Source organism: Pezoporus occidentalis, unplaced genomic scaffold, assembly GCF_034315485.1.
Source record: "Pezoporus occidentalis ecotype Australia unplaced genomic scaffold, CSIRO_AGI_Poc_V1 ctg412, whole genome shotgun sequence".
NCBI classification, from domain to species: domain Eukaryota; kingdom Metazoa; phylum Chordata; class Aves; order Psittaciformes; family Psittacidae; genus Pezoporus; species Pezoporus occidentalis.
In genome coordinates, this window is record NW_026915739.1 from 71,805 (window position 1) to 97,456 (window position 25,652).

At 46.2% G+C, this 25,652-nt stretch overlaps 2 protein-coding genes across 7 annotated transcripts in view; both read right to left on the reverse strand.

The window, feature by feature from the left end:
- TMEM39B (transmembrane protein 39B) lies at positions 1 to 15,694 on the reverse strand. Of its 4 annotated transcripts, none has more exons than XM_062634083.1 (10): positions 15,618 to 15,694; positions 12,948 to 13,009; positions 6,612 to 6,820; positions 4,552 to 4,771; positions 4,085 to 4,168; positions 3,307 to 3,461; positions 2,374 to 2,710; positions 1,387 to 1,574; positions 842 to 962; positions 1 to 374 (listed from the first exon to the last, which is right to left on the reverse strand). In XM_062634083.1, exons 3-10 carry the CDS (start codon positions 6,737 to 6,739, stop codon positions 138 to 140), a joined length of 1,470 nt encoding a protein of 489 aa, XP_062490067.1. In that variant the 5' UTR covers positions 6,740 to 6,820; positions 12,948 to 13,009; positions 15,618 to 15,694; the 3' UTR covers positions 1 to 137. The 4 variants fall into 4 exon arrangements, with proteins under 4 accessions (XP_062490067.1, XP_062490068.1, XP_062490066.1 ...); XM_062634084.1 differs by lacking the exons at positions 12,948 to 13,009; positions 15,618 to 15,694 and adding exons at positions 7,554 to 7,662; positions 8,769 to 8,867; XM_062634082.1 differs by lacking the exons at positions 12,948 to 13,009; positions 15,618 to 15,694 and adding an exon at positions 8,769 to 8,884.
- The window catches only part of KHDRBS1 (KH RNA binding domain containing, signal transduction associated 1), a 21,685-nt gene continuing 6,613 nt past the window's right edge, over positions 10,581 to 25,652 (reverse strand). For 2 of the 3 annotated variants that reach the window (XM_062634086.1, XM_062634088.1), the window contains 8 exons: positions 24,797 to 24,924; positions 24,127 to 24,243; positions 22,926 to 23,072; positions 20,617 to 20,753; positions 19,551 to 19,785; positions 18,569 to 18,636; positions 18,206 to 18,264; positions 14,501 to 15,812 (listed from right to left, as the gene is read on the reverse strand). In XM_062634086.1, the coding sequence (XP_062490070.1) occupies positions 15,715 to 15,812; positions 18,206 to 18,264; positions 18,569 to 18,636; positions 19,551 to 19,785; positions 20,617 to 20,753; positions 22,926 to 23,072; positions 24,127 to 24,243; positions 24,797 to 24,924 (989 nt within the window). In that variant the 3' untranslated portion in view covers positions 14,501 to 15,714. Of the gene's footprint in view, positions 11,642 to 12,947; positions 13,010 to 14,500; positions 15,813 to 18,205; positions 18,265 to 18,568; positions 18,637 to 19,550; positions 19,786 to 20,616; positions 20,754 to 22,925; positions 23,073 to 24,126; positions 24,244 to 24,796; positions 24,925 to 25,652 lie in introns of those variants that run through there. The other variant, XR_009967696.1, reaches the window with a different exon arrangement.

The following is a 25,652-nucleotide window of genomic DNA, read 5'->3' on the forward strand; positions in this document are numbered from 1 at the left end:
TTGGGAGTAAAAAAATATGTTTTTTTCCTTTTAATTACATCAGTTATCAAAAAAAAAAAAGCAGTGGTAACAAAAATACAAAGCTCTGAGGATCTCGTTTTGTTTTTTGTCATCAGCTGAGCACCAGTGCAATTGGTTTAATTTAACTTCTGCTCTGAGTCTCTGCTGGCAGAGTAGGAGTAGGCTTTGCCCAGCACCAGACGGTCACGCAGCAGCTTGAAGAAGGCGTAGTAATTGCTGAAGAGGATCAGAGCCAGCGAGATGGTCTGGTGCCACTTCTCTGAAGAAATCAGTGAGTAAAGCTGGTAGAAGATGACGGCTCCTTCCAGCAGAATCAGGATGTTGAGGATCCTCAGGGGGTTGCTGAAAAAGAACTGTAGGAGACCACAATGAGACCCTTTGGGTTGTGTTTTCCACAGGATGCATGTAGCAGAGGCCTGTGGGGATTCCCCTCGGATTTCCCTTAATATTCACCATTGAGTGGCTCTGGACAGAGCCCTGGGCTGCAGGGACCAACTGCCCTCTGGAAGTGCCAATGGGAGAATAATACATGCCAAACACAACCTGTTCCGCCACCCTTGCACACCATAGACAGCTCTCCCACCAGAGCGAGCTCAGGCAGTTCAGCACTCAGGAGACAAGACCAAGAGGTTGCCCAGAGAAGCTGTGGCTGCCCCATCCCTGGCAGTGTTCAAGGCCAGGTTGGACACAGGGGCTTGGAGCAAGCTGCTCCAGTGGAAGGGGTCCCTGCCCATGGCAGGGGTTGGAGCTGGAGGAGCTTTAAGGTCCCTTCAACCCAAACCAGGCTGGGATTCTACGACTGCAGGAGACGTGACCTTACATGAAAGCGGAAGTGCGAGACGTCCGAGGGCACCGCCACGTTGTAATGACCCACAGCTTTGTATACGTTCTTGCTGTGTTTCACCAACACTCCCTGGGGCCACATGCACTCCTCTGTCCACCTGCAGGGAGCAAGCAGAGCGCTCTGATTTCTACCTTCATGGCTGAAAGGGGGTCTGCTGTTGTCCCACCATCAGACAGGAGAACATATGAGCCACCTCCACAGCTGCGAGACCAGAGTTTGGCCACCGAGGCTCAGAATTATGGCAGTGACAAGCAGCAGTTACTTGTGGCAACAAGCAGAAGGCATATCTCCAAATATGAGATCTGCTTGCTGCACTTGGAAGTGGACAGCACAGACAGTGTCTGCACGCTGTCAGATGTGTCAGCCAACAACTCTGCCTTCGTTTTTCTTTCTTGTAAGCAAGAAGAGGAGGAGAGGTGGCTGGAAAGCTGAGCTCCCCATCCCATCCCTGTTCACGTCAACAGGCCTGCCAGCTAAGAGAAAACTCCAGCCCCAGCCCCAGGAGTCAGCTGCTTCCTTACTGATGCTGCAGCACATTGGAGCAGAGGGCTGGATCGACCTTCTGCCAGCAGCCCAAGTGCGCTGCAGCTTTATGGAGCAGGTCACAGTAGCGCGCAGGTAGGAGGTACTGCATCAGGATCACTGATGTGCTGATGGACACCAGGAGGAAGAGCTCGCATGACCAGCGCTTGTCATAGTACTGAGTATTCTGTGGGGGGACAAGAAGAATGTGTGATACAAAGCACTCAGGTAGGTAAAATGAGGGCTTTGTGCAGAGCTACTGATCCCATTTCAGAAAGAAGCACCCACATAGGATGGCTGCTGTACAAGTTCTGAACACACCATAGTGAAAATATGCTGTTACCCTATCACAAAAGCAGGAAGACAGCTCCTGATACTCTCCTCATTCAGCTGATGATGGGTGGGAGCATCAACCCTGCAGGGGAAGGGACTTGGGCTCACCCCTGAAGTCTGACATATTTACTATAAGACATTTATCTCACTGTACAACGTATCAAGAACTTAAATAAAACAGCTAATAATCCTAATAAGGTCCAGGCTCCTTTTTCACTGCCTCCCTTACTAAAGTCAATCCCCTTGTCCCAGGGCTCTGTCCTCACAGAAGGTCAGTGTGTGGGGGACTGGGTGGCCTGCAGTCCTTCTATCTTCATGGGGAAGTAGGAAGAGGCAGAGCTCCTTCATAAAGGGATGCACACGTTCCTGACAGTCAGAATACACTTTATCAGGGTAATATTGTCCTCTGTTACCTGGACTTGAAGCAAAGCTAAACCCAGATGGCTTTGCTTCTTGCTTTTCACACGGCCTCTCTAAAAGGGTTTGATACGGCTGGCTGTGCATGCAGACCAGCCCCCTGACTGACCTCTCCCAGGTTCCAGCTAAGTGAGAAGCAAGAATCAGACCTCATCTCTGTGTCCACCTCTCCGCAACCCTCCCCAGCCAGTCCTGGAGGAGCAGCATCCACAAGAGCAGTGCTGGCCCTTGCTCACCTTCACAAACCAGACTGGCACAAAGGCCACATAGTAGGCACTGAGCATGGAGCTCACCAGCACCTCCTTCATCCGCCAGTTAAAGTCCATTTTCAGGTATTCCACCTCGTTGCGGATGAGATCTGGGGAGAGGCAGCAGGCGTGCGTGGGCATGGCCTCCATGCCGTACATCTGCCGCGTGTGCTGCTTCCACGTCTCCTTCAGGACACTCAGGTAGTCTCGGCTCCTGGAGGTCACCTCGCTGGTCTCCCTAGGACTGATGTTGGCCACGTGGGAGAAGAGCCCCGTCTTCCGAAAGTCACAGTTGAGCTGAAGGAAGGGAATGTACATGCCAAACCTGGGGCAGCAAAGTGCAGAAAGGCCGTTACTTCCTTACAAGCTCCCCGTGTGATGCCTTCGCTGGTGGCAGATCAGCATCATGATCACATCCCCCTCCCAAACAGCATCTGGTACCTAGATAAACTCCAGGAAAGAACTTCACCAATCTGATCTCAAACACAAGCAGAGTCTCAGATTTTTGAGATACTTCCTCCTGTACCTACTAGGGAAAAGGGAGCTACTGGAAATAGAACAGGCTTCCTTTTGTTAGTTAACGTGAAGCAGGGAAGCTGTTTGATTCACTGCCTGGCAGAGGCACCCAATGACTGAAGTAAACCAAAGACACAGGTTCTTTAACTACCATGAGAAAAGCAGACAATCCTTTCCAGAGCAATCTACAAATCAATGCTTACATTAAAGCTGAAATATGAGTAAATGTTATATGCCCTACCACCAAGAAGAAATGTGACACAGAAGGACATAAAAGGGTAGTTTAAATTCTGTTAACAGGCAATCAAGTGCTTATTTACTCTCAGGCTTCATTTCAACTGAGCACCACCCACTGCACCGAAGCAACATTAGAAATCACACACAAGTGACAGAAGAGATACTTACGGGTAACACAGGAACAGCAGATTAAGGAAAGAGTAGGTTCTAAAGAGGTGAATTATCGATCGACACAAACTCCAGCCTGTGCCAGTGAGAACAGCAAACCGAGTGACCACCAGGAAAACAGAGCGTGGCAGGGAGACTTTCCCACTCTGTGAGGCCTGCAGGGGGAGAAGAGGGAGCTGGGCAGAAGGGAGACTCATCCACTCTTCCTACGGGAAGCAAACAGTAAATGAGCAGCACTCAATCTGTGAAATCAACTTCATATGAGTGAAGGAAGAGCTAGTGAAAGGCTCTGTTTCACTAGGAAGGAGAGGCTTTCTCAAGGCTGAAATTTGGACTCTCCATAAACCCGGACCTAATTCCTCAAGCTGGGATGAGGAGAGCTTTCAGAGTTTCTTGTTAACGTGTGGTAGCTATCAGTGTGACCAGACCATTCTCCTGGACCTGCTCACCACAGTCAGCAGAAACTGACCTACACTGGTTCTTCCTTGCGAAGAGATGGAGTAATTAAGAGAACAGGAAAAGAGCCAAAGACTGTTCTTCACAAGGAAGAAAGCAGAATTACTACAGTCTAGTTGAGACAGTAATTCAGAAGCAATCACAGAAGGACAGCAATGGTTTGGGGCACTCATTTCTGTTCTCTGTTCTTCCCATGCTTCAGTTTCTGACTTGGACATAGCACAAAGTTCTTTAGAAAAGGACAGAAGAGTTTGGAACTGCAACAGCTTTACGTTTCACCCGAGAGGAAAGAATAGGTCTGAGATCTGCTTGGAGACTTTACCTCCTTCACAATAGCACTGATCAGACGGCGTGCCAGGACAATCGTTGTCACCGTCAGCACGTTGAAGTCGATAAGATGAAAGTTCTGTTGTGACAAAACCAAAGTGATTCTACTTTCCATCAGGCACCAGAAACCCACATTCAACAGAGAGAATTATTCTCTTCTCCTTGGACTCTCTCTTCCGGGATGAGAAGCACAGAATCACAGAATCAACAAGGTTGGAAAGGACCTTTAAGATCGTAAGTCCAACCGTTACCCCAGGACTGCCAAGGTCACCATTAAACCATGTCAAATGCCAAGCAGACAGTCACTGACCAAAATTTCCCAAATAAGAGTCATTTGAGCAACCTGCCAGGGCTGTAGTGTCACATGTAGAATGCATCAAACATACCTAGAAAACTGAATGTCTAAGGACCAAGGAGACAGCCCATGAGTATCCCCACCACCAGCTGCCCGTCAGTGCTTACCAGTGATGTGTGGGAAGGAGGATGGGAGGGTGGGTACCACCACACCGTTTTGTAGATGTTGATGTAGTGGACAAACAGAGCAACGAGATGACAGAAGAAGAGCTGAAGCTCAAACAACACACTCCTCTCCACAGGCAGCTCTGGGATCTTACAGTGCCGGAGGGGGACAACTGTCTGAGTTGCCAAGGGTGGGCTTGAAAGACCTGTGCCTGAACCACTCCTGTTAAGGTAAAGTGAAAGCCAGCAGTCACTTAAAGATCAGCACAATGTTGTCCTCCAGCCCACATGCTCACACTGTACAGTGTTCTAATACTGACTGTGAAACCTAAGCTGACTCATGGTCACTGGCTGCCACAAACCAGAGGCATCAGCACCCAAAGGTGTCTCAGATGGCTGTTACAGCAGATGTGAGCAGGAATTTTCTCAGTGAGAGGAGCATTTGGAACCAGGCCAGCCTACACCACCAGGTCATTTGACATTACATCCCTTGCATTGAATCAGGTTCAAAAGCCATAGCTGTGTTTTTTGCTATTCAAGAGGTAACCAGTGGCCCTCTTAATTAATTGGAAGCTTTACGGCCTCAAGTTGCTATTTACATTTCTAAGAGTACTTGAACATGAAATCCAGAGCGATTAAACCCAAGCCCTTTCCCATTCTTCAATTTCATTCAACTATGGAGGAAAAACAAGTATAGTCAGAGGTGCATATGCATGTGTGAGCATGCACACAATCCCAGACAGCAACCATTTTACTCAAAGGGAAGGGAATTAATATACACTAGATATATCTCTCCTGATTTGCAATCTCTAAATAACAACAGTCAAAGGAATCTGGGTGTGGGTTTCAAAGGAACTACAGAGCACAAACTCCTACTGAAAATTCCAAAATGAAACCACAACAGTCTCAGAGTATGACTGCAGACAGCCTTTGAGCCCAGGGGTGGACACGGTGCATCACTCCTGATGGCCTAAAGTAAGGCCGTGCATGAAGGGAAAACTCTAGGAACCTGAGCTGCCTCTCTGAAATGCCCACATTCTCAAGCTGCCCAGACTGATTCAGCTCTTCAGGACTGATAAATCCACCAATAAACTCTGTTCCTGTACACAAACATGAATTCCCGTTTAAATTCTATTTAAAGCCCTTTCCCAGAAAAGGGCTTTAAATAGAAACACAAAGCCTTTTCTGCTTGAAACAGACACACGAGACCCAAGGGTGCTCTTGCAAAAGCAGCACCAAGGGTCTCACACACATATAAAGCACTTCGGGACTTCTCAGCCTGGACTGCCATGTAGGTGATGGAGGCTACCACAGAGGGTACGGCTACCCTCTGATACCGTATCAGAGGGTATGGCTATCAGAGGTGAATCCTTGGAGGCACACTGGGGCGTGGATTTGTACCACATTACCTACTCATGACAAGGACCTCTGTGTGTGCTCTCACAGCAAAGTAAGTACAAGGTGGATTGCTCCATCGTCTGTGGCCTTGCAATAGCTTTTTTGAATAACTGTATCCCTATAAATTTCTTGGCCTGGGGCTGTAAGCAAGGAGCATGTTAAGACAGATCTCACATTTTCTTCACAGAGAGTTCATAAAAAGGCACCTGCAGCTTATGCACTGCTGTTGGCACTCTGCTTCTCCTTCCTCCTCTCTACTTCAGTTGCAGAAATGCAATGAACCAGCTAGGTTATAACCTGCCAAAAACCCCAAACACAACCCACACATCACCTGACCTGGCTAAATTCTACCCTAGACTGATGTTAACTTCAGGACTCAAGAGATGTAACAGCCTGAACTCCAGAGTAAGGCTTTGAAGAAAGATTTGTCTCCTGGCAGCCTGTCACACTCTGATAAAGCACTCAGGGAAATCAGAACTCACATTATCCCAGTTAGAACACGTAGCATGGACACTGCTACCGGAGAAAGAGGATCCCAGCTAGACGCTGGGAGGCAACAAATGCTGAGCCCCAGGAGAAGCAGCAGTGTGTGAGATGGGGACACAGAGGTGGTCTCACAGCTTGCTGAGGAGCAGCTGGTGTGAGGACATGCGAGATGGATGTACCTGGTGCGTGAGCGCACGCCCGTGACAGAGGAACTTGTGGCGTGGCCAGAGCTGCCAGCGGCACCGGGATCACAGAGGGGATTCCGGCAGTAGGACGTGCGGTTGGGGCCCCGTCTTCCCCCTGCCATAATAACAGAGGGAGCACAGGGCTCTTCTGCCAGGTGCCTTCTCTGCTCTTCACCACCTGGTGACGTCTGCAGGCCTTAGAACTGAATGGAAAAGGTTTATCATTTAAGGCTCACCTGCTTCCCGCCCCCAGTGTCAGCCATAACCCATCGCTCACACTGCTGCCTTGCAGGAAAAAGCAGGATCACTTTGCTCAGCCCCTTTCTACACCTCCTGTATTTGCCACAGGCTATAGATGCAGCTCCAGATAGCTCCTGACTCCTGGACATGCAGCAGCTTGTCAAGGTGCTGCGAATTCACTGAGTCTAAAGCCTAGTGTATGCAGGCTTCCAGGGGAGCAGGAAACAGCTTTTCATGCCTCTCTCCCAACCCAAAGCAGTTTACGAGGAACTTAATCTGCATGGCTGTGGTGTTATCCCTGTTTTACAGGCAGAGCAAATACACTTATGGAGATGCTAAATAATTTGCCCAAAGGATTGAGTAAATTGGGGGTTCTATCTAGGTCCCCTTTTGCCCATTTTTGTTCTGGAATCAAAAGATTCACAAGTCTTTTAAAGGGATACCAGAAGAGCACACAAAGGGGCTTCTTCCTGCTTTGCTCCTTTAAGAGGGAAAAAAATAACTAGCACTTTTAGAGTTGTATTTTGTTGTATGTTTGGATGGCACGGAGCTCAAGAAGACGTTAGTCCAGTGTTAGCTTTTCTAGTGCTTTCTTGTCAGTGTAAACCATAACACCCATAACAAGGCCCTCCCTCTAGATCCTGTTTAACCTTAGGAGATCTACAGACCATAGCAAAAGGCCAGGTGATAACACACCAGCTACTACAAGTGAAATCTGAGCTGTGAAGAAACCCAGATCAGGCCGTAGCAATTGCTCAACCTTTCTTTTACTGACTGCTGATTTCCGGTTTGCATCACTGAGCATCTGGGGAAAGGAAAAACATAACTGCTGAAGGATTAGAGATTGCTCTTAAACAAGGTCTAAAGCTTAGGATGAGCTCCAGTCCTCCAGCAAGTGATGCACTAGTCCTGAACAATGAGGGACAGAGCACAAAGGAGTTGTGCCTGGAGCCAGACCTGAGTGAAGCAAAGACACCCCAAGGTGGGTGTCATCACAGGGGCACAGAGGGGGCTGCAGGGCTGGGAGTACAGAGTGAAGTGCAGAAACCCCAGTACGTGCCATGGCACACAGAGTCCTTGTGAGCTGGGGATGCCGGTGAACAGGATGGGCTGTGCACAGCGATACAATACACAGGCGGGGGGGGGGCACAGGACCTCAAAACAGTGAGTTCGACACCCACAACACCACGACAAGAGAGTCTGAGAGGGGAAGGCTGTAGGATGCAAGTGCTGGGCCTGGGTAGAGAGCTGGGGGAGACACTTGGGAGGTGCAGGAGTGCAGGTCAGGGGCTCTAGGAGCTCACTGTGGGCTCTGAAGGGGCAGTGGCGGCTGTGAGGGCAGAGGACAGGGGCTGTAACGTCTAGAGGGGTGCAGGCAGGAGCCACAAACACTCCAAGGATGCAGGCAGAGGCTGCAGGGTAGAAAGGGGAAATCTGCGGGCACAAGCAGAGACCACAAGAGAGCAGCGGGGGGCACACGGGGAGTAGTAGGGGCGATGAGAGAGCAGTGGGGGCTATAAAGGCCTCGGGGAGCAGGCAGGGCTGCAGTGAGAGCTACAGGCTCACAGCACAGGCCACAGGAGAGTACCGGGGGGCTCCGGTGACTGCACCGGGGCACGATAAACCTGCAGAGCAGCACTAGCGGCTCCGGAAGGGGACTCCAGAGGAGCTACAGGAGCACGCACCTGGGCTGCAGGGACGAGCGCGGCTCCGAAGCAGCGCCGCTGACTCCGGACCAGGCCGCGGCCCGGGAGCCGCCCCCCTCGCGGCGGCAGCGGGGCGGGGCGAACTGCGGGCTCTGCAGCGGCCCGCGGGCAGCCCGGCCCTTCCCCCAGCTCCCGGTTCACCCCCGTCCTCCCTCGTCCCCGCCCCGGTGCCGGTCCCAGTCCCGCCGCCGCTCGCCCCCCTCACCCATCTCCGGCCGCGCTCAGCCTGCGCCGGGCACAATATGGCGGGCGGGGCGATGGCGGCCGGCAGCGGACAAGCCTCCTGCGTGCGCGCCCGCATGGCCACGCCCCCGCCCCTAAACCCCGCCCCCCCGGACACACCTCTGGGGGGGATTTGGGACCCCCCCCCGACTCCATCCCCCAGACGGAACGGGAACGGCAGCTCCGCGGTGGGAAGAGACACAAGAGAGAGACCTCAGGGCAATAAACCTCATTAGGCCTTTATTGAGGGGATGACTAATCACTTCCAACATCTGCCCCAGCTCCCCACTCTGCCAGCCATCTCCACTGCGAGTTATTTTAATGCTGTGATTCACCTTGATCAGCTTTCACCATCTCCACCAGCTACGTGTGGTGTTTTCCACTGATTTCCTTAAGTCGTGGGTGTTTTGACGCTTGAGTGCAGATGGAGCATTATACAACCCTGAGAATCACCCACGTCTGGGCTGGAGGCAATTAATGAACTTTCACAGGGCCACCTCTACTGATTAATGAGCTTTCATGGGGAAATCTCTGCAGTTCTTGCCCTTTCATAGAATCATGGAATGGTTTGGGTTGGAAGAGACCTTAAAGCTCATCCAGCTCCAACCCTGTGCCATGAGCAGGGACACCTTCCATTAGAGCAGCTTGCTCCAAGCCCTGTCCATCTCTGCAGTTAAAGACCTTTCATCAGGACAATCTTTCATTTCTTACTGGTTTTGAAACCTCTTATCATGCAAAGCCATCAAAAAAACTGAGCATCCAGACACCTGAGGCTGTCAAAGTCCTCCAGGAACAACTCTAAAGGCAACAGTACTGACAACTCTATAAAGGCAAACCTGATGCCAGGTTTGCATCTGTAACACTGCATATGAGCTGTTGGTTGCAGTATTTGGTTCTGAAGCCAGCAGTAAAGCAGCAGCTTTGCTGGAAAACACTTTCTATGTCAGTACTCCTGCATGCTGGTGCTCTCCAGCATCTGTGGCTGCCAAGAAGCTCTCCAACACTCTGGTGTTCTCCAAAACTCACCAAGAGCTGGCAGGTTCCTATTTCCCAGCCACAGCAGAGCAAACAGCATCTTAACCTTCCTTTATCAGATCTGTAATCATCTCATCAGGAGATTCATCCCACTTTGCAAAAGGAACAAAATGAGCACAGAGACAAACACTTTCAGTAAAACATATGGTAGCAATAGAAGCCTCAACTGAGCAGTAACAGCAAAGGTTTCTGCTCTGTGCTCACAGTAACTGAATTTCCTGAGTAGAAAGGAGTAACATCTACATCAGAGATGGGAGCTCCCACGGGCCCAGGGTAACCTGCAGGAATTCCTTCCCCTCAAAGCTTACAAACGGGGCATGTGTCCAACATCTCACCCAAGATGGTAGAGGCTTATCAATTAAAGTATTTCCCTAAGCCCCATCTTCCTCCCCAAGAACACCATATGTACTTGTTCCTTGTAACCCTCCTCCTCCAGGGCTGCTCAGAAGGTTGATCACTGGCTGCAGGAATCACCCTCAGCCCTGGTGTTCTGGAGGAGGGCACTGGCATGGGGTGAGGGAAGGAAGATGCACACATCTGAACTCTTCCTCTTGGCTCTGCTCGCGACAGATGCTCTCGTACAAATTTAAACCTTCTTTCTGTACTAAAGGAATCATCTGCTTCAACAGCCGAGTGGGGAATCCAGCTGTGCTCTCAAACCCCATCTACCAAACAGACAGTTTGACAGGGCCGTGTCAAGATAATGCCTTAGCCTTACTGAAAGAACAGTGGTTTAAGTTAAACATTAGAATACCCTAAGTTATAGAAGAAAGCTCATAGCGATTTGCTTTATTTAATAATCCAAACAGCAACTTGAAACCAGGCATAAGGAACGGGCAGGGAATGACAGCCTCTGTGCAGGAAAAGCCACTGGGAGATATCTCTGTGATACCAGTCGGAGTGTTTTTCCCTGAAAGCTCTGGTTCCCACTCTTGCTGCTGCCCAACATACTGACTATGAACCACTGTGCATGGTGAGATATCACCAAGGAAGAGTCAAGTCCAAGTCTGTGGCAGCTCCAAGCAAGGCCAGCCTGAGTATTTACACCAAAGAGCTGGAAGCATGGACCAGAGGAGATGGGACTGTGGAGGCACAGAGCAGTCACTGCAAGAGAGTGTTTCTAGAGCTATGCGACTCTTGGAAACAACGGAATTGTTGGGAAACCCCTCCAGAGAGGAGAGGTGACCATTGCTGCACATCACACCCCACAGCACCAAGTACAGTTGGGGCCTTCATCTTGTTTATGATCTTTACCAAAATCCTACAAATAATAAGATATGGATTAGCCCTTTGGGGAAAGCAGGAAATGAAAGATCACTGGTGAGCTCAGAGCCAGATTACCACCTCCAGCAGGTACGTGCCAGTAGAAACAGGAAGGTTATTTAAGTGACTCACCCTTCAGCACTCAAAGGATTCTCTACCTCTGACTAATTTCAGTCCTGGATCACCCTTGGAATGCCTGGCTAATTGGATTACCTCCAAGAAACACATCAAGTGCCAATGGCTATTTTGGGACCTCAAATTAGCATCTGCAGACTCCAGGCTAAAATCTAAATGCAGGAATGCTATGAGAGGGAGGAAGATGTCTGATGCAGGGCATGTTTTCAAAAAACTTTTCCCATATAGAGTTATTTCAGTAGATTAAGATTTACGTTCCTCCATAACATGAAAGTCTTCTACATAAACATGCAACAAATGCAATGCACAACCAAGCTGTGTTACTCCAAAGGCAGTGTCACAAGATCCACTTCTACTGGTAAAAAACTGCATCATAATAGATGATCTCTATCAAATCTTTTCCACTTGATATAAAAGCTGTGCCTATTAAGAAAGAAATGGGAAAGATTGGTACACCACCATACAAATTGATGTTCCAATTACATTGTAAATGAAGATGCATTCAATAAACAGGCCACAAATCCAGACGTGTTATAATTTTCTCTAGCAGAAAACTACAGATTCAATTTTTGAGTTGAAAACTTAAGGGTAACTTCACTCTTGCATTTCCACTATCCTCTGCTATCCTCTTTCCTCATGTTCCTAAGATAAGAGAAGCTGGTTTGGTAGCTTTAAATTTCCATATAAGACTTACGTCCTTCTCTGTCCTATGCCCAAGGCTTTTCACAGTTGTCTTTTGAAGCCATTTGACTTCTTCAACATGGCAAGGACTTGATTCTTTGTTCTTTTATTTATGGACCTTGAGCTTGGACAGAAAGCGATGAGCTGTCTAGAAAGGAAATGCTTCCAGCTTCTACCTTTGGGCCCTGGGGAGATGTGCCCTTGCTGTGTGCGCAGGTCACTCTACTCGTGCATGGTGCAAAGTGCCACTTGGTATGTGAGCACTTGTATGCAGTTATTAAGGTATTTATTGGAGATTTAGCACATCAGTGAGGCCAGAGCAGCCGACAGAGGGAGCCCCACTGCTGTGAGTGCTCTTCAGCACCAGCACCCAAAGGTGATGGGGGTCCAGCATTCCTCCTGAAGGCTCATGATGTTACCCACTGACAACAGGTGTGCAGCCCTGCAGGGCTCTGAGCTAAACGTGTCCCAGTCAGTCTGGCAGGACCACTGATGGAACCATCTCTGGCAATGATATCGGACAAAAGCCAGTAGCCAGATCCCATTCCAGAAGTGATGGAGACATAGACGGGGTAGAACTAGCAAGATCTAGCTGGGCAGCATCCGATCGAAAACCTGCAGTTTGCAATTTTAATACATTATGGGTTCACATAAGAATTCCTATCAGGCTGCTCTGTTTCTAGAGCATTGGATAACAATTTCAACAGCCCCTGATGCTGACAGCACCCTCCTGGAGGTATCTCAGCTAGGAACTGGCTCTAAGACACAAATCTCCCCACATTTCCATCTCTTCAAACCCACCTAAACCTCCTTCTCTCCAGAATCTCAGTGGGAGAGCTTTACACAGGTATGTACCAAAGCTTCCTCCACACTGTGACCTCTGCAAGAGCGTCAGTCATGTAACCAGCCTTCCAGAGTCATTTATTTATGCATATAGCAAGAATCGCTTTGATTTCACAGCTCAGATGGTGCCCTCCCTACCCCCACCCCGTTCCCACACAGAACACATTAGCAGCTTGCAATGGGTTGCAAAAATAAATAAACTCACCCACTTCATGGTGCCCCTGCTCGCCCTCACCCAAGTCATTCGGCACGATGCACTCTTGACTCCTGTAAATTGAAGACATTTGTGAGTGTCCCAAAGGCAAGCACAAATCAAAAGAAGATAAAAAACCCAGAGAGATTCCTGCATGCAATTACACAGGAAGGAAAACATGCAACTTAAGCTGAGCTTTGGGCATTTTGCAGTAAATAGCAATATCGGGGTCTAAAAAGGGCCATCATTTTACATGTTTAAGTAACTGAGCAGAATTTTGTTGTTGGCAGTAGCAGGACTATCTATATCCGCTGTCATTTTACATCCCTTGAGATTTAAGCTTGCCGATTCCTTTTTGCCCACATTACGTTACAGTTTCAAAGGGCATGTTATTAAAGTTATTGCTGATTTATGCAGAAGCATGTGGTTTGGGTGTTTTTAATGTTTATTTTAAACAATTTTTTGCCATTTTTTTTACACTAAAATTAACATCTGCAGAATTGGTTCAATAAAGTTTATGCAAGTTGCCGTCACAGTTTATGTAAAAGAGAAATGTGCTATTAAAATCAGACATTTAGGTTACCTTTTGGGCTTTGCGATGCATGTTAGCTTTACACATCCTGATTCTCCTGCGATAATTTTCCTTTAAAAGGGGGGCATAGGGTGATCTTTTCATCAAGCAAGACATTATGCCCTGAAAGCTGACTCCAAACCAGTGTTGAAAATGCCGTTATTTACACTTTAATAACAATCTACAAATACAACTTTTTGTTTTAAAGTATTCCCCTCAATCATGCACTACTACAGGCAGTTTGGTTCCTAATGCTCTATTTTTCACCCCCGAGCAGTTTAATTCTCTCCCCCTGGAATGCCAGATTCATTTTGCAGATGGGAAATACAAACCCTTTTTCATATATAAGCAGCAGTTTAAGCTATTCTATTCTATCTCTAGACAGACACACCCTTGCAGAAAGATATGAGGAGCAACTGGAGCACCTTCTCAAACAAAAAGCTACATTTTTATGTGGCTTTCCAAAGAAAGGCCACTGTAAGACGGAAGGGCTTAGCCAAGGGGGGTAGGGGCGTTAACATGAAGCAGAAAGCAACCTTCCTTCTCCTCCTGGTGGCAGCTGAGCCTTGGAATTTTCAGCGCTCATTTTGTCACGCTACGTTTAAACCAGCCATTTCAGACTCAATCTGGAGTCTGCAGCATGGAATAGCCTGGTGAGGCTGAAATCTGAATTGGTAATTCAGCAAAGAACCATGACTACTTTCCTAAGGACAGATTCCTGCCATAGCCCAGGATCAAACTGATTGCAACAACTTCCAGGGGGTGAAAAACAAATTTGCTTTTCTTTTGCCTTTTTTTTTTCCTCTCCTTTTTAACTGAAGCTCAATGAGCTTGGTGAGGTTTTTTTTGTGAGGATTACACAAACGACCATGGTTTAGAATGTCTCCAGGTTTTAAAAAGACAATTAGCTTTAGTGTTAATTTAAATTTATCTGAATGAAAAAAATATAAATAGCTATTTTAGCTCTCAACCAAAAAAATGACAATTCATCACATTTACTTTGATTAAAAAAGGACTAAACTTTATTGACAAACTGAGGCAGACATTTTGACAAGTTTTAGCTACCTAGTTAGGCAGACTTACACATGTAGCATTTAATCTTCAGGAACAGAGTGGGAGGACAGTGTACAAATCCAATTAGGACTTTATCCTATGTACAAAGTGAAGCTTTTCCTCATTTTTTTTTCAGCTGCAGTGTCCCTTTTTATGCAAAGCTAGTGTTGAGATACACTTGAACAACGCAATGGATCGCTAACATGAACACTTATGTTGGTTTTAAACTAGAGCTGATTTATCTGCCCCAAGAACTAGAGGAATAAAACGGCAATTTTACTCTGCTTTCTAATCAAACACTGGGCAATCAGATCCATGCTTTGATCTGGTTTTCCCTTCCAAGCTCTTCATACAGAACCAAACTAAGAACCCCTTTACACTGGAAAATCTGCTTCCCAAGCATCTCTCAACACCACACGTTCGGGGCTAGATTTCAAAACCCACATAAGAAAAGTCAATTTTATAAACCTAATTTGGTTGTTTTTTTTTTTTAAGTCAATTACCTTAAAATAAATTAATAATAAAAAACCCCCAACTATTTAATTTGTTTGAGGATCCTTCATATTAAAATTTAAACTTAGAATTCACCAGCAATCTGCTTTTAAGGAAATTCTGACATCTGAGGTTACTTTTAAATGGCGGCAGCTACTACCGTTACATTATGCTATTAGTTCTTAAAAACAGCCCTGAATTTTGAAATGTAGCCTACTTTGGGATTCTGCAACTACAACTTTTATGGGTTCCTTAAAACCAAAGTGAAGGGGTTAACAAAACCTTAATTTTGTAACTGCTAAGCAAAGCATGTCACTTCTGAAACTAACATTTTTAACTCAACTTTTTTCTTTTTCTTAAAAAAAGTTACAGTTTGTGTTTTAGCTAAACAACAAAGAAAGAAAAGCCACCTACACACTTAAAAAAAGGACAAAACAAAAAGAACTGGAAGTTGCTCCTCTAAATCTATTTAACTCATTTTAAAATACTACGTACAGAAGCCAGAATGCAGGGTGAGGATGGAGTGGGAGGAAAAGGGCCACGAAGAAAAACAGTTAGACAATTACTTGTCTGGTGTGGGTAAAGCAACGGGAATCCTGGGAGATACAAGAATCAGTAACAACTGTTTGCTCATAACTGATATTTTTCCCTCATGTTTGCTTTTTAATAACGTCCGTATGGGTGCTCTCTGTAGGCCCCCTTCACTGGCCTGGCCGGCGGGGCCTTCAGGGAGGGCCTCGTTCCATTCCAGTCATCTTGCCCTGTGGAAAAGAGAGGGATATGTCAAGGATGGTGGAGTGCTGTGAGTCAAGGGCGTGGAGGGAGCTGTGGTGCTGGATGGACGGGCTTTCCTCCAGAGTTGATACAGCAGCATGGGGCATCTTCAGAGTGGTTTCACCCCAAAATTGGTCTGCAAAGTACCCTGTGGTCCACCAAAACCTCTTGTTCGCAGCACACAAAATCATTCAGGTTGGAAAGTACCCTTAAGACTGAGTCCAACCACTAACCCAGCACTGCCAAGTCCATCACTAAACCACATTCCTTCTGACACTGTGGGAAAAAAGGCACTTGTGTGGGATCCTGGGAAGCCTGCAGCCCTGACAGCCCGGCTCAGTACCAACTTGGACAAACCCAGTGCCTTTTAGAGGTCATTACCTCCAGCAGAGCCAAAGCCAGTTCACAGGGCAGCACTGGCAGCTGGCTGTGGCAAAGGTGGCAACAGCCACAGCCCCTCAGGCTGGTAGCCAGCAGCATCTCTAACCTGGGGTCTGGCTGGGGGGACAGCTACAGGTAGCACTTCCCTCCTTCCCAGGCACCAGGTAAGACAGGTCCTGGATAACTGTGCCAAAATAATTAAGTCCCTACGCTGCTGTAGCATAGGACAACTTCCAGACACCAGTCTGCTTTCTGACTGTGACATGCTGTTCCTTCCCCTCCACAAATACAGGAAAGCATCTGCTTGCTGTACCAGTGTTAACTGCTGATGAACAAAGCACTCGCCAGGACAGCCCTAACCCTCCTGCTGCACACAGGTCAAACAAGTGAAGTTCACATCCCATTGTCTCTGAGCTCGCTCAAGCCTCAGATATCAAAGCTCAGCTTTCATTATGGCTTGTGCTTGCAACATTTACACTTGCATGCCTGTCACTCTCTCCAGGGTGACTGGTTTATGAAATCAAGTGTATGAAGCCTGGGGCCAGCCAAGCTGGCTCCTACCACCTCAGAGCACGTTCCCATTTTCTCAGAACTCTCCAGCTTGGCTCAACAATTTATTTCTCTAATTCTATTTTTATGAAAGCAGAGACCAAAGGAAATTACTGTGGATAAACAGATTAGCTGTGGCAACCTAACACCAAGTGTACAGTGAGCATTTTGGCCATCATATCCCAGGCAGCACCACCACTCTCCTACCAAGTAGGAGGCACAAAAACCTCTTTGTACTGTGTGACTAAACACAGGCAACAAACCAAGACACTGAAGGCAGGAAAGATAGGAGCTCCTGACAGCAGCTGTCTATTGAAATGCATCTCAGACTGGAAAAGACTGGAAACACATCCCTGAAAGGCACCTGAATTTGAACTTCACACAGTTTAAGTCCAGAGCAAGGAATGCCCTGGGACAGGAAACAGCCACCTCATTAACAGCTCTGCTTCCCTAATACATGACAAGGGATTCCCAGTTCCCAAGGATCCCAGAAATCCCCTCCAGCTGGTCATTACCCTCACTACCTGCATTCACTGAAGCCTTCAGGCTGATGCTCTGCTAAAGGGACTGTTTACAATACAGACTATTTCCATGCTGTTAAGCAGCATGCTGTGTGGCTTTCATAACTTGTTTATAGCTTGTTTACAGAGAGAGGAAAATGCGTCTTACTCACTGCCACACGCAGATGCCATTCATAAGCTTGGATATATGAACTAGCTTAAAAAAATGCAGTTGTCACCCAGTCCTTTATTGCCAGCACCTCAGATATAAGGCTTACTGTTTTTGACAGTTGGTGATGTGCAGTTGTGGTTAAACTGGTCTCCCCCACCCCTCAGTCTAGCCTAAGTTTACAGCCTTATGTAATTAGCTAAACTTCATAGACTACTTAAAAGTCATATTGACCAAAACTGTTTCACCTAGTCAAAGGGAGGCCTTCAGATGACATTTAAATCCATTTTTCAATCAAATGTATATGCAGAGTCAGTATCAGCCAGCGGGTTTTTGAGGATAAGGAAGCAGATGGAACCATGCACTCATCCAACTCAACAAAATACAATCTGTGAAAACCAGACTGCAGCAAAAGTAGTGCTGTGGGTGGAAATCCAGAGCTCTTAAAATATTCTAAAGCTATAAGGAAATTAAAAAATATTTCCATAGTTAAGAAACAGAATTTTGAAAGCATCATCTTTGAGACAACCCACTTAGATAAGAATCTAAAATCCACAGGATGCCTTTGGTTGTTCAGACCTGCATAATCTGTAGGGCATAAATGCCCTACCATGAAAACTACTTGCGGTTCTCCTCAGTAAGTTTTTGCTTACAGAATGGAATGGCACTAGAAAACAGCTGGCTGACCACAAGCAATTCCCAACTATGTGCAACTGCTGCAGGCAATTTCCAACTATGTGCAGCCCCTTCCCTGTCAAGAGAACAGTATTCCCAGACATACCATAAGCTTCATAGGTTTCCTGTGCCTCCCCGTGTCCATAATCATAGTATTCTGTGTCCCTGGAAGAGTAATTGTGTTGGTTACATACAGGCTGAAATCAAACTGACACAACTTGCACAAACACTTGAAAAGCAAAAGATGCCCAATGTCACTCATGGCTCTGGCAAGTCTGATTGCTGCTTTTATGGAATTATCAAGGACACTGGGACATTCCCAAAAATTATTACCCAGGCTCTCCTGTGTTTCAGCAGAATAGGGCACTTTCCCTACAGCTCAAACTCTGAACTGAGCGTTGCCATTCCCTTAAAAGAAAAGAGAGGACCATGTATAACTTGCTCAGTAACAGGAGACAAGCAGACTTACCCTTGGCCCTGGCCGTAGTAGCCTTCATACCCCTCATAGCTCTGGTCTGCATACGCATCATCATAGCCCTGAAATGGACGATGATGTAGAACAGTGTTAATGGAAGGACTGGATGGTTAATGCCTGACCAAGAGTAATGGCAAAACTGAATTCAGCTTCCAGGGGAAGCTGTGAATCCTTGCCTGCTGCAGGGAAGGGGCTCAGCCATAAGACAGGTAGCTGAGATCTGCTTGTGTCCTCTGGTTTCAGAAGAACGAACCACACTAATGTTTACAATGCATTTGAAAGTCATTTACACATCCAAGGTTGCTGTTTGTCTGTGCTACAAATCCTCATGCCAGGAAGCCTGTAACTGTGCTGTCAAAACCACAGATTTACAGGTAGACAAACACAACCTAATAACTTCTGATTGGTTTCAGTGCAAAATTAAGTTCAACTGAGAGGATAAACAGACTTTTTAGATGCATGAATATTTGTGATGATTTCCAAAAATGCTATTGTGCATCAAAACCTTTTTCTCCCTTTAGAACACCAAGAGCAGAGATGCCAAGAGAAGCTTGGAGGGAGGGTGGTGCTTAGTTACATTGCATGAAACATCACCATGCTCATTCACATATTCACTCTCAGGATTTTAGGGGAAGCAGGAAATCTTTGGTGTTTCTTCCTTAAAGAATTCCCTTGCAGAATGTGAACTACATCAATCTTTGTGATGTAGTTTTTTTACCATGCACTAATAGTTGGCCAACTTCAGCCTTTGGGGAACATTTCTGTTTTACCAAAACCATGCCTTGCCCTTTATTTTGGACACGAGCAGCTCCCTCCTTTGAGAAGTAAGACACAAAGCAGGTCATCCAGCCCCATACCAACATTTGTGCTGCTGGTCATGTCTCCAGAGCAATCTTAGCCCTTATTTCAATAATGTGGAGCATCTGATACATGGTCAGCTAAGCTGGAATTAAACCAAAGATATAGAGTTACTCACATATTCCTCATAGGCTTCTGGTGCGGGAGGAGGAGGAGGAGGAGGAAGCGGTATTCTCTGAATGCCAGCTGCTCGAGCTCTGGGTGCAGGAGCCCCCCGTACTGCTGGGGGAGGAGGTACCCCACGGGCTACAGCAGCTCCCCGGGCAATGGCACCTCGCACTGGGGCTCCTCGCACGAGGGCCCCTCGAGGAGGAGGAGGAGGAGGCAGGGGGGGGACACCAACCCCGCGTCCCCTGGGAAGGAGATAAGAAGGATTGTGAAGAGCTACAGGTCAAGTGCTGAATGCAGCACATGTGCTTCTTAGACCTACTTTAAAATGCAATAGCTTGATAAATAGTTACCATTAACCAAACTATGACTTCTTTAGCACAAAAATTGTTATGTTACTGCTGGATTTACAAAAACTTCTTCTGGGATGGGAACTCTACTGTATTAGATGTGGTACAGACAGTGAAATAAACCTGATACAGAGCTTTGGGCTAGTAATTTCTCAGAGTTCATTTTAAACAACCCTCTGCCATTAACCTGCAACGACTGCCAGACCTCCAGAAGTTACAGATCAATGATGAGATGAGCAGGGGCACTTCTGGGCTAAACACTCAGAAGCAAAGACTTCCCCTTCATGAAACAGCTACTGAAGCAAGAACTCTAGTAACAGTTTTATCACCAATTTATCCCCATGCCTTGACAGCAATGACAGAATAATGTTGTAACTTTCAAAAGATGGTCAGTTTAAACTGAAAATGCTTATTCTGCTGAAGGCTACAGAAGCAAACACAACATCTATCTACACACGATTTTGTACACCTGGTTTTTAAAGGTTACTTTATGAAGCTACTGATTTCAGATATCAAAAATTATATAGAATATACCCACTGTGCTTGATCACATCTCAAACCACAAAGCATTTAATGCTAACTTGCCAAAAGCAAGCCTGCAACGCAAGGTCAGAAAGCCTTGGAAAAGCCAAGGTCAAGTTAATAGCTGATGTGCATTAACCTCTGACAGGACAACTCTTGAACAAGATGCAGCATTTCCACATCTTGTGCTTTTGGGAAAGATACCTTGGGACAGGTGGAGGCGGTGGTGGAGCTGCTCCCCTTCCCCGCACAGGGACTCCCCGGCCTCGGGCTGGGTCTGGTACACCGTTCAGATAGGACAGCTCCAAAAATTGCTCCTGACAGATATCATCCATCATATCCTAAAAAGGGGAAAGAGTGAACTCCAGAGAACAGTTAACTAGCCAGTCTGCACTCCAGGATATCACAGGCTACCATGCTGGAATAAAACAACCTCATAGTCCTAAACGAAAATCCATGGGTTAGGTTTACTGGGATGTCCTGGGATCAGCAGTGCACAACTACAACTTTCTCCAAACTGGCCAGGAAGGGCACATGACCTGCACGGACTGAGGACCTGTGGTGAGCCCAACCACTGCACCCAGGGAAGAGGGCCTTTCACAGCTGTTCTGGAGCTGTGTGATGTTCAGCATCCCAGGGATGTCAGCAAGATTTATTTGCAAGCACCAGGGAGTTCAGAGGTAAAGTCATGCCAAGACATATCTCACCTCAAGCACCTTACATTTAAGGAGTGACTGGCAATGAGCCCATGTGAGGTAACAACACCTTGCTGCAATCCTGACACACTAAAGGAACTGGGTAAGATGCAGCCTGACAAAGAGCAAACACCCATGTACAAATCCAGGCTGTCTTTTTAAATTCTTAGGAATGTAGCATGCTTCTGGCTCTGCGCATTTTATCACCCTGGGGGATGTAGCTCCTGGAATTAGCACAGATGCCTGATGACCCTGCAGAAGCCATAGTAAGCCACATCTCTCCTCAACACACAGGCAGGCTGAGCCTTGCACCAGGGATCTTCACAGTGCCATGGCAACACCACAGAGCAAGGAGTCTCCTACCAGATGTGTCTTCACAGCACTGCTGGCTTCCATAATGACTTCTCTGTCAATTCTCACAAGTTTCACACATTGTCTGAAGGCAGCAGTACTTAAGACACTTTAAATAGCAAGGAGCACGCTTGCTTTAGCGAGCTGAGGCTTTGTACATCCCAGGGGCTCCTTGAAGATGACCTCTTTCCTTCAAAGACACTTCACATAGCGATCTCTCTCCTCTCCATGGCTCTCACAGAAATCACACAGTACCCATAAGCTTTTTGTTCATTCTTCCCTACTACCCACAGTTCTTGGGTTCCACCTGCCCCTGGTGTTTCAGGAAGCACATCTGAACTCTCCAAGCACAGCTACAGAGCAGCACCAGGGCCTGACATTCATGGAATCCCAGACTGGTTTGTGTTCAAAGGGACCATAATGCTCATCCAGTTCCAACCCCTGCCACAGGCAGGGACACCTTCCACTAGAGCAGCTTGCTCCAAGCCCCTGTGTCCAACCTGGCCTTGAACACTGCCAGGGATGGGGCAGCCACAGCTTCTCTGGGCACCCTGCGCCAGTGCCTCAGCACCCTCACAGGAAAGAACTTTTCCCTTATATTCGGAAAGAACTTTTCCCTTATATTCCCTTACATGTCTGAGTTACAGGCTGAGCAAGCCAGACACAAAGGATAAGAACCTGCTTCTTTCCCCACTGTGTTTTATCCTAATTTAACGAGCGACATTATCATTTTAATACATGAAAGACTCTTCCAAGCTCTGCAGTTCTTGGACGCAATACTCTAGCACTTTTGCATTACATACTGGCCCAAAACTGACCACAAACGTCTTACAAGGTTCACCAGTAAAAGGCATCCCCAAACCGACCAGTGTCATCTGTATAAATGCTGCAAAATTAGGTGTTCCTTCATATCACTTGCATTTAAAGCAGGAGAAATATTGATTTGACAGTTTTGTCTCACAAAACAACTACAACGTTGAATACTAATACCCAGCTGCCTGGGCAATCTCCCTCCTCATCCTCTCGCCACCCCTTCAGGGCAGAGCAAACACCTCTGTACCTAGTTTCTCATTTGACTGATGAAGTTTTCTAGCCAGATTTCTACACTATAGCCCCAATTCAGAGGAAGCCAGTCAGGACTCCATGCCAGGCATGGCTAAACTTAATCCTCCTGCTAAATGGACACAGCTAGTCCTGGGAGAGAAATACCTACTCCAAGTGCTCTAAACAATTGCTCTGTAAGTGTATGTCTTTATAATTATGGTTAGAGGAATGATACATGCCCTCATGCAAGATTAATGGGGTCATCTTCAAATGCCACACACACACTTTAATACTCCAGGGCTCTTCAGTGACACCAATTCCTGCAACATGAGCCTTGCACTGTGCAGACCTTACCCCGTCCTTATAGCCAGAGTCACAACCCATCTACCTCCTTCAAAAAGAAAAGAACACCAGGATACATACTGGAACAAGGAACTTCTTGACTTCTTCCATGGCGTGAGCCATCAGAGCGTACGCTTCACAGGGGGGGCCAAAAACCTCAATGAAGACATGCAAATCCATGTTTAGATGAGCATATTTAGGATCTCCCCCTTTACGCAGTTCTTCCTCCTGAAACAAAGCAGATTAGAGATTCCTAAAGCTAAATAAGATACAGAGAAACTATTTTTCTTTTACCTGTCTTCTAAGCCTTAGCAGGAGATGTCTGTAAAGGCATTTTGGTCACATCTGGACACAGATCAGGGTAACATAGGACAGATATGAGCATAGAGCTCTATAAAAAGCCACACACAATTTACACTTTCCATCTCTTTACAGCTGCTTTTGCAGGTGACTGATATTTTTGCTAACACAGTGATGCCGGCCCCTTTTTCCCCCCAGATTAGGCATATGCAAGCTGCACTATCCCTCTTCCACACCACCTTTCTGCCCAAGGTGCTCTTTACTACCTAACAACACAAACATGCTTGCTCTTTAACTTGCCTTTCAGATGTCTGTGTTATACAGATGGTTTGAAGAAGCTACAAATAAGCTAGAAGTAGAAAAGCTTTTTGTGCTGCTGAAGTAAAAAGCTGAATTAAGTTATAGCTCTGTCGACTGCTGGCTCAGTTTTAGGAATAAGAAGGAAGAAAAAAAATATTTCCAATTTTTTTTTCTGTCAAAAAAACCCCCTCTTGGCACTTTCTCATCCAGTAAAGAGTCCCTGGAACATTCTGCTCCAGCATCTTCAGTGAACCACTGGAATTTCAGGGTTTCAGAGGGAATCGCTGGAAAAAGGATCTTATTTATTTCCTGGAGGTGAAAAATATTCCTTTTGTGAATGACTTGTCAGAGTAGCTGGGATTAATTCTTTTTATAAACTTGGTACTTCACCTTTCAAATAAACTATCCCTGCATCCAAGGGCACAGGGAATTAAAAGATGACTGGCCTCAAAGTCATGTTCACAAAGAAAACATATCTCACGCTTCTGCCCCATCCAAGACTGCTTCCAATAAGCACCGAACACTTTAGGAAACGTGATTTCCTAAACATGGGGACTTCTGACTGCCTTTGCTTATGGATTTTAATGGTTTAATGTTTTATGAAATGCTTTCAAATGCACTCTGCCTCACGGCCACATGAAAGGCATTAATGTGTACGTGTTTTCAAGGGTGATGCCCTTACCTTTGCTTTATCTCGCATTGAACCCTTCCCTAGGACAGATATTTTAGCACCAGTTTCTTCCTGAAGCCTCTTGATGGTATTGCCTTGAGGTCCCAAAATCTTTCCAACAAAGTTGAACTGTAAATGAGGAATTAAAAAAACCTTAGCTCCAGATCTCAGTAACAAAAGCTTTCCTGAATGTTATGCTGGCTGACAAGAAAATTAACCGCTCCTTTTTCTCTGCACCTCACCAAAAAATGCACAGGAAAATTTAAGTTCCAGAAAATTCTTTTCATGAAAAAACACTCCACCAGAAAATCAAGCGAAATCAACTCATGTAAAGTGTTTAATTCTAACATCTACTCTACAGCAGTTTTACAGGCAGCAAGTCTGAAGAGTTAAATGAGTTCTTAACTGTAAAACAAAAAGCTCTACATATCAAAGTGTCTACTCTAATAATAAAATATCTGCTATGCATCACCATTTAGCTTTATCCCAAGGCATTCTAGAAATGTAATATATTAGGAATAAGACCCTGCAAGCTTGCATAGGAAAAAATCCATAGCAATAATGGAACAATGGCATAACTCCTGGTGACACTTTGACAGCTCCTACCGCCAAAAGTCAGCCATAAAATTCATAGAAAACAAGCAAATCACAGAGATTCAATAAGCTGTTTCCTGGCCCTCACCTTGGGGTACTGTTTGACAGGTATCAGAACTCGTTCTTTCAGTTTCATATTCTTGTGGGAAAATAAATCCAGGTAGTTCTCCTCATCATCCTTCTTTGTTGTTTCACCCTTCTGAATTTTTTCAATTTCTAAACAAGATAAAAATAGGGCTGCTTATATTCCTCAAAGAAGCATCATTTAGAGTTGGAATTACAACAGGACAGACAACCCTCATTCTCTGTGAATACATGAACACTCAGAATTGTATTGATGGAGTCTGGACAGACAGTGCTAGGCTCTTCCTCCCTTCACACCTAGGGACTCCAGAAGGCCAATAATGGGGTAATGAATAAACCTAAGAAAGAACAGCAGAGAATGCCCTACAAATAACTTCAACACATCAGAGTAGGAAACTACGCACAGTTCTGTGTATCACTTCTGCTGTGCCTTCCTCTGCCAGCGCTCAGCCTCACACCTCCACCACGAATGCAGTAATCCATGCAGACACTCAAACCTCCAAGGACACCAGCTACACTATGTGTTAATGCTCACTGTAACACAGCAGCCAGAAGCAAACCAAGAAAGTTCTTATAATTCAAGCTGATGCACTATTTTAAACCTGTAATTTAATGAGTGGTGCCACCACACACTGAGACCATGGAGTTCTGGTGAGTTGCAAGGATTCCTAATAAACAGAAGCCTGAATGCATGACACACTAGAGTGTGGTCTGCTTTAGGAAATTCTTATAAGCTTCATTTCATTAAATTAATTCTAAACACCCAATTCGTAACCTGGTTGTAAGTCTCAGGCATCCAGCTGTAAAAGTGAGTGTCAAGTCCTTGATTCATAGAATCACAGCCTGGTTTGGGTTGGAAG

Coding starts and splice junctions, on each gene's coding strand:
- TMEM39B (XM_062634083.1), bottom strand. CDS start 6,739: ATGGCAGGGGGAAGACGGGGCCCCAACCGCACGTCCTACTGCCGGAAT. Junction 1,575..2,373: donor TGCCAGTCTGGTTTGTGAAG/GTGAGCAAGGGC, acceptor GTCCCCCCACAG/AATACTCAGTACTATGACAA. Junction 375..841: donor TCTCGCACTTCCGCTTTCAT/GTAAGGTCACGT, acceptor GGTCTCCTACAG/TTCTTTTTCAGCAACCCCCT.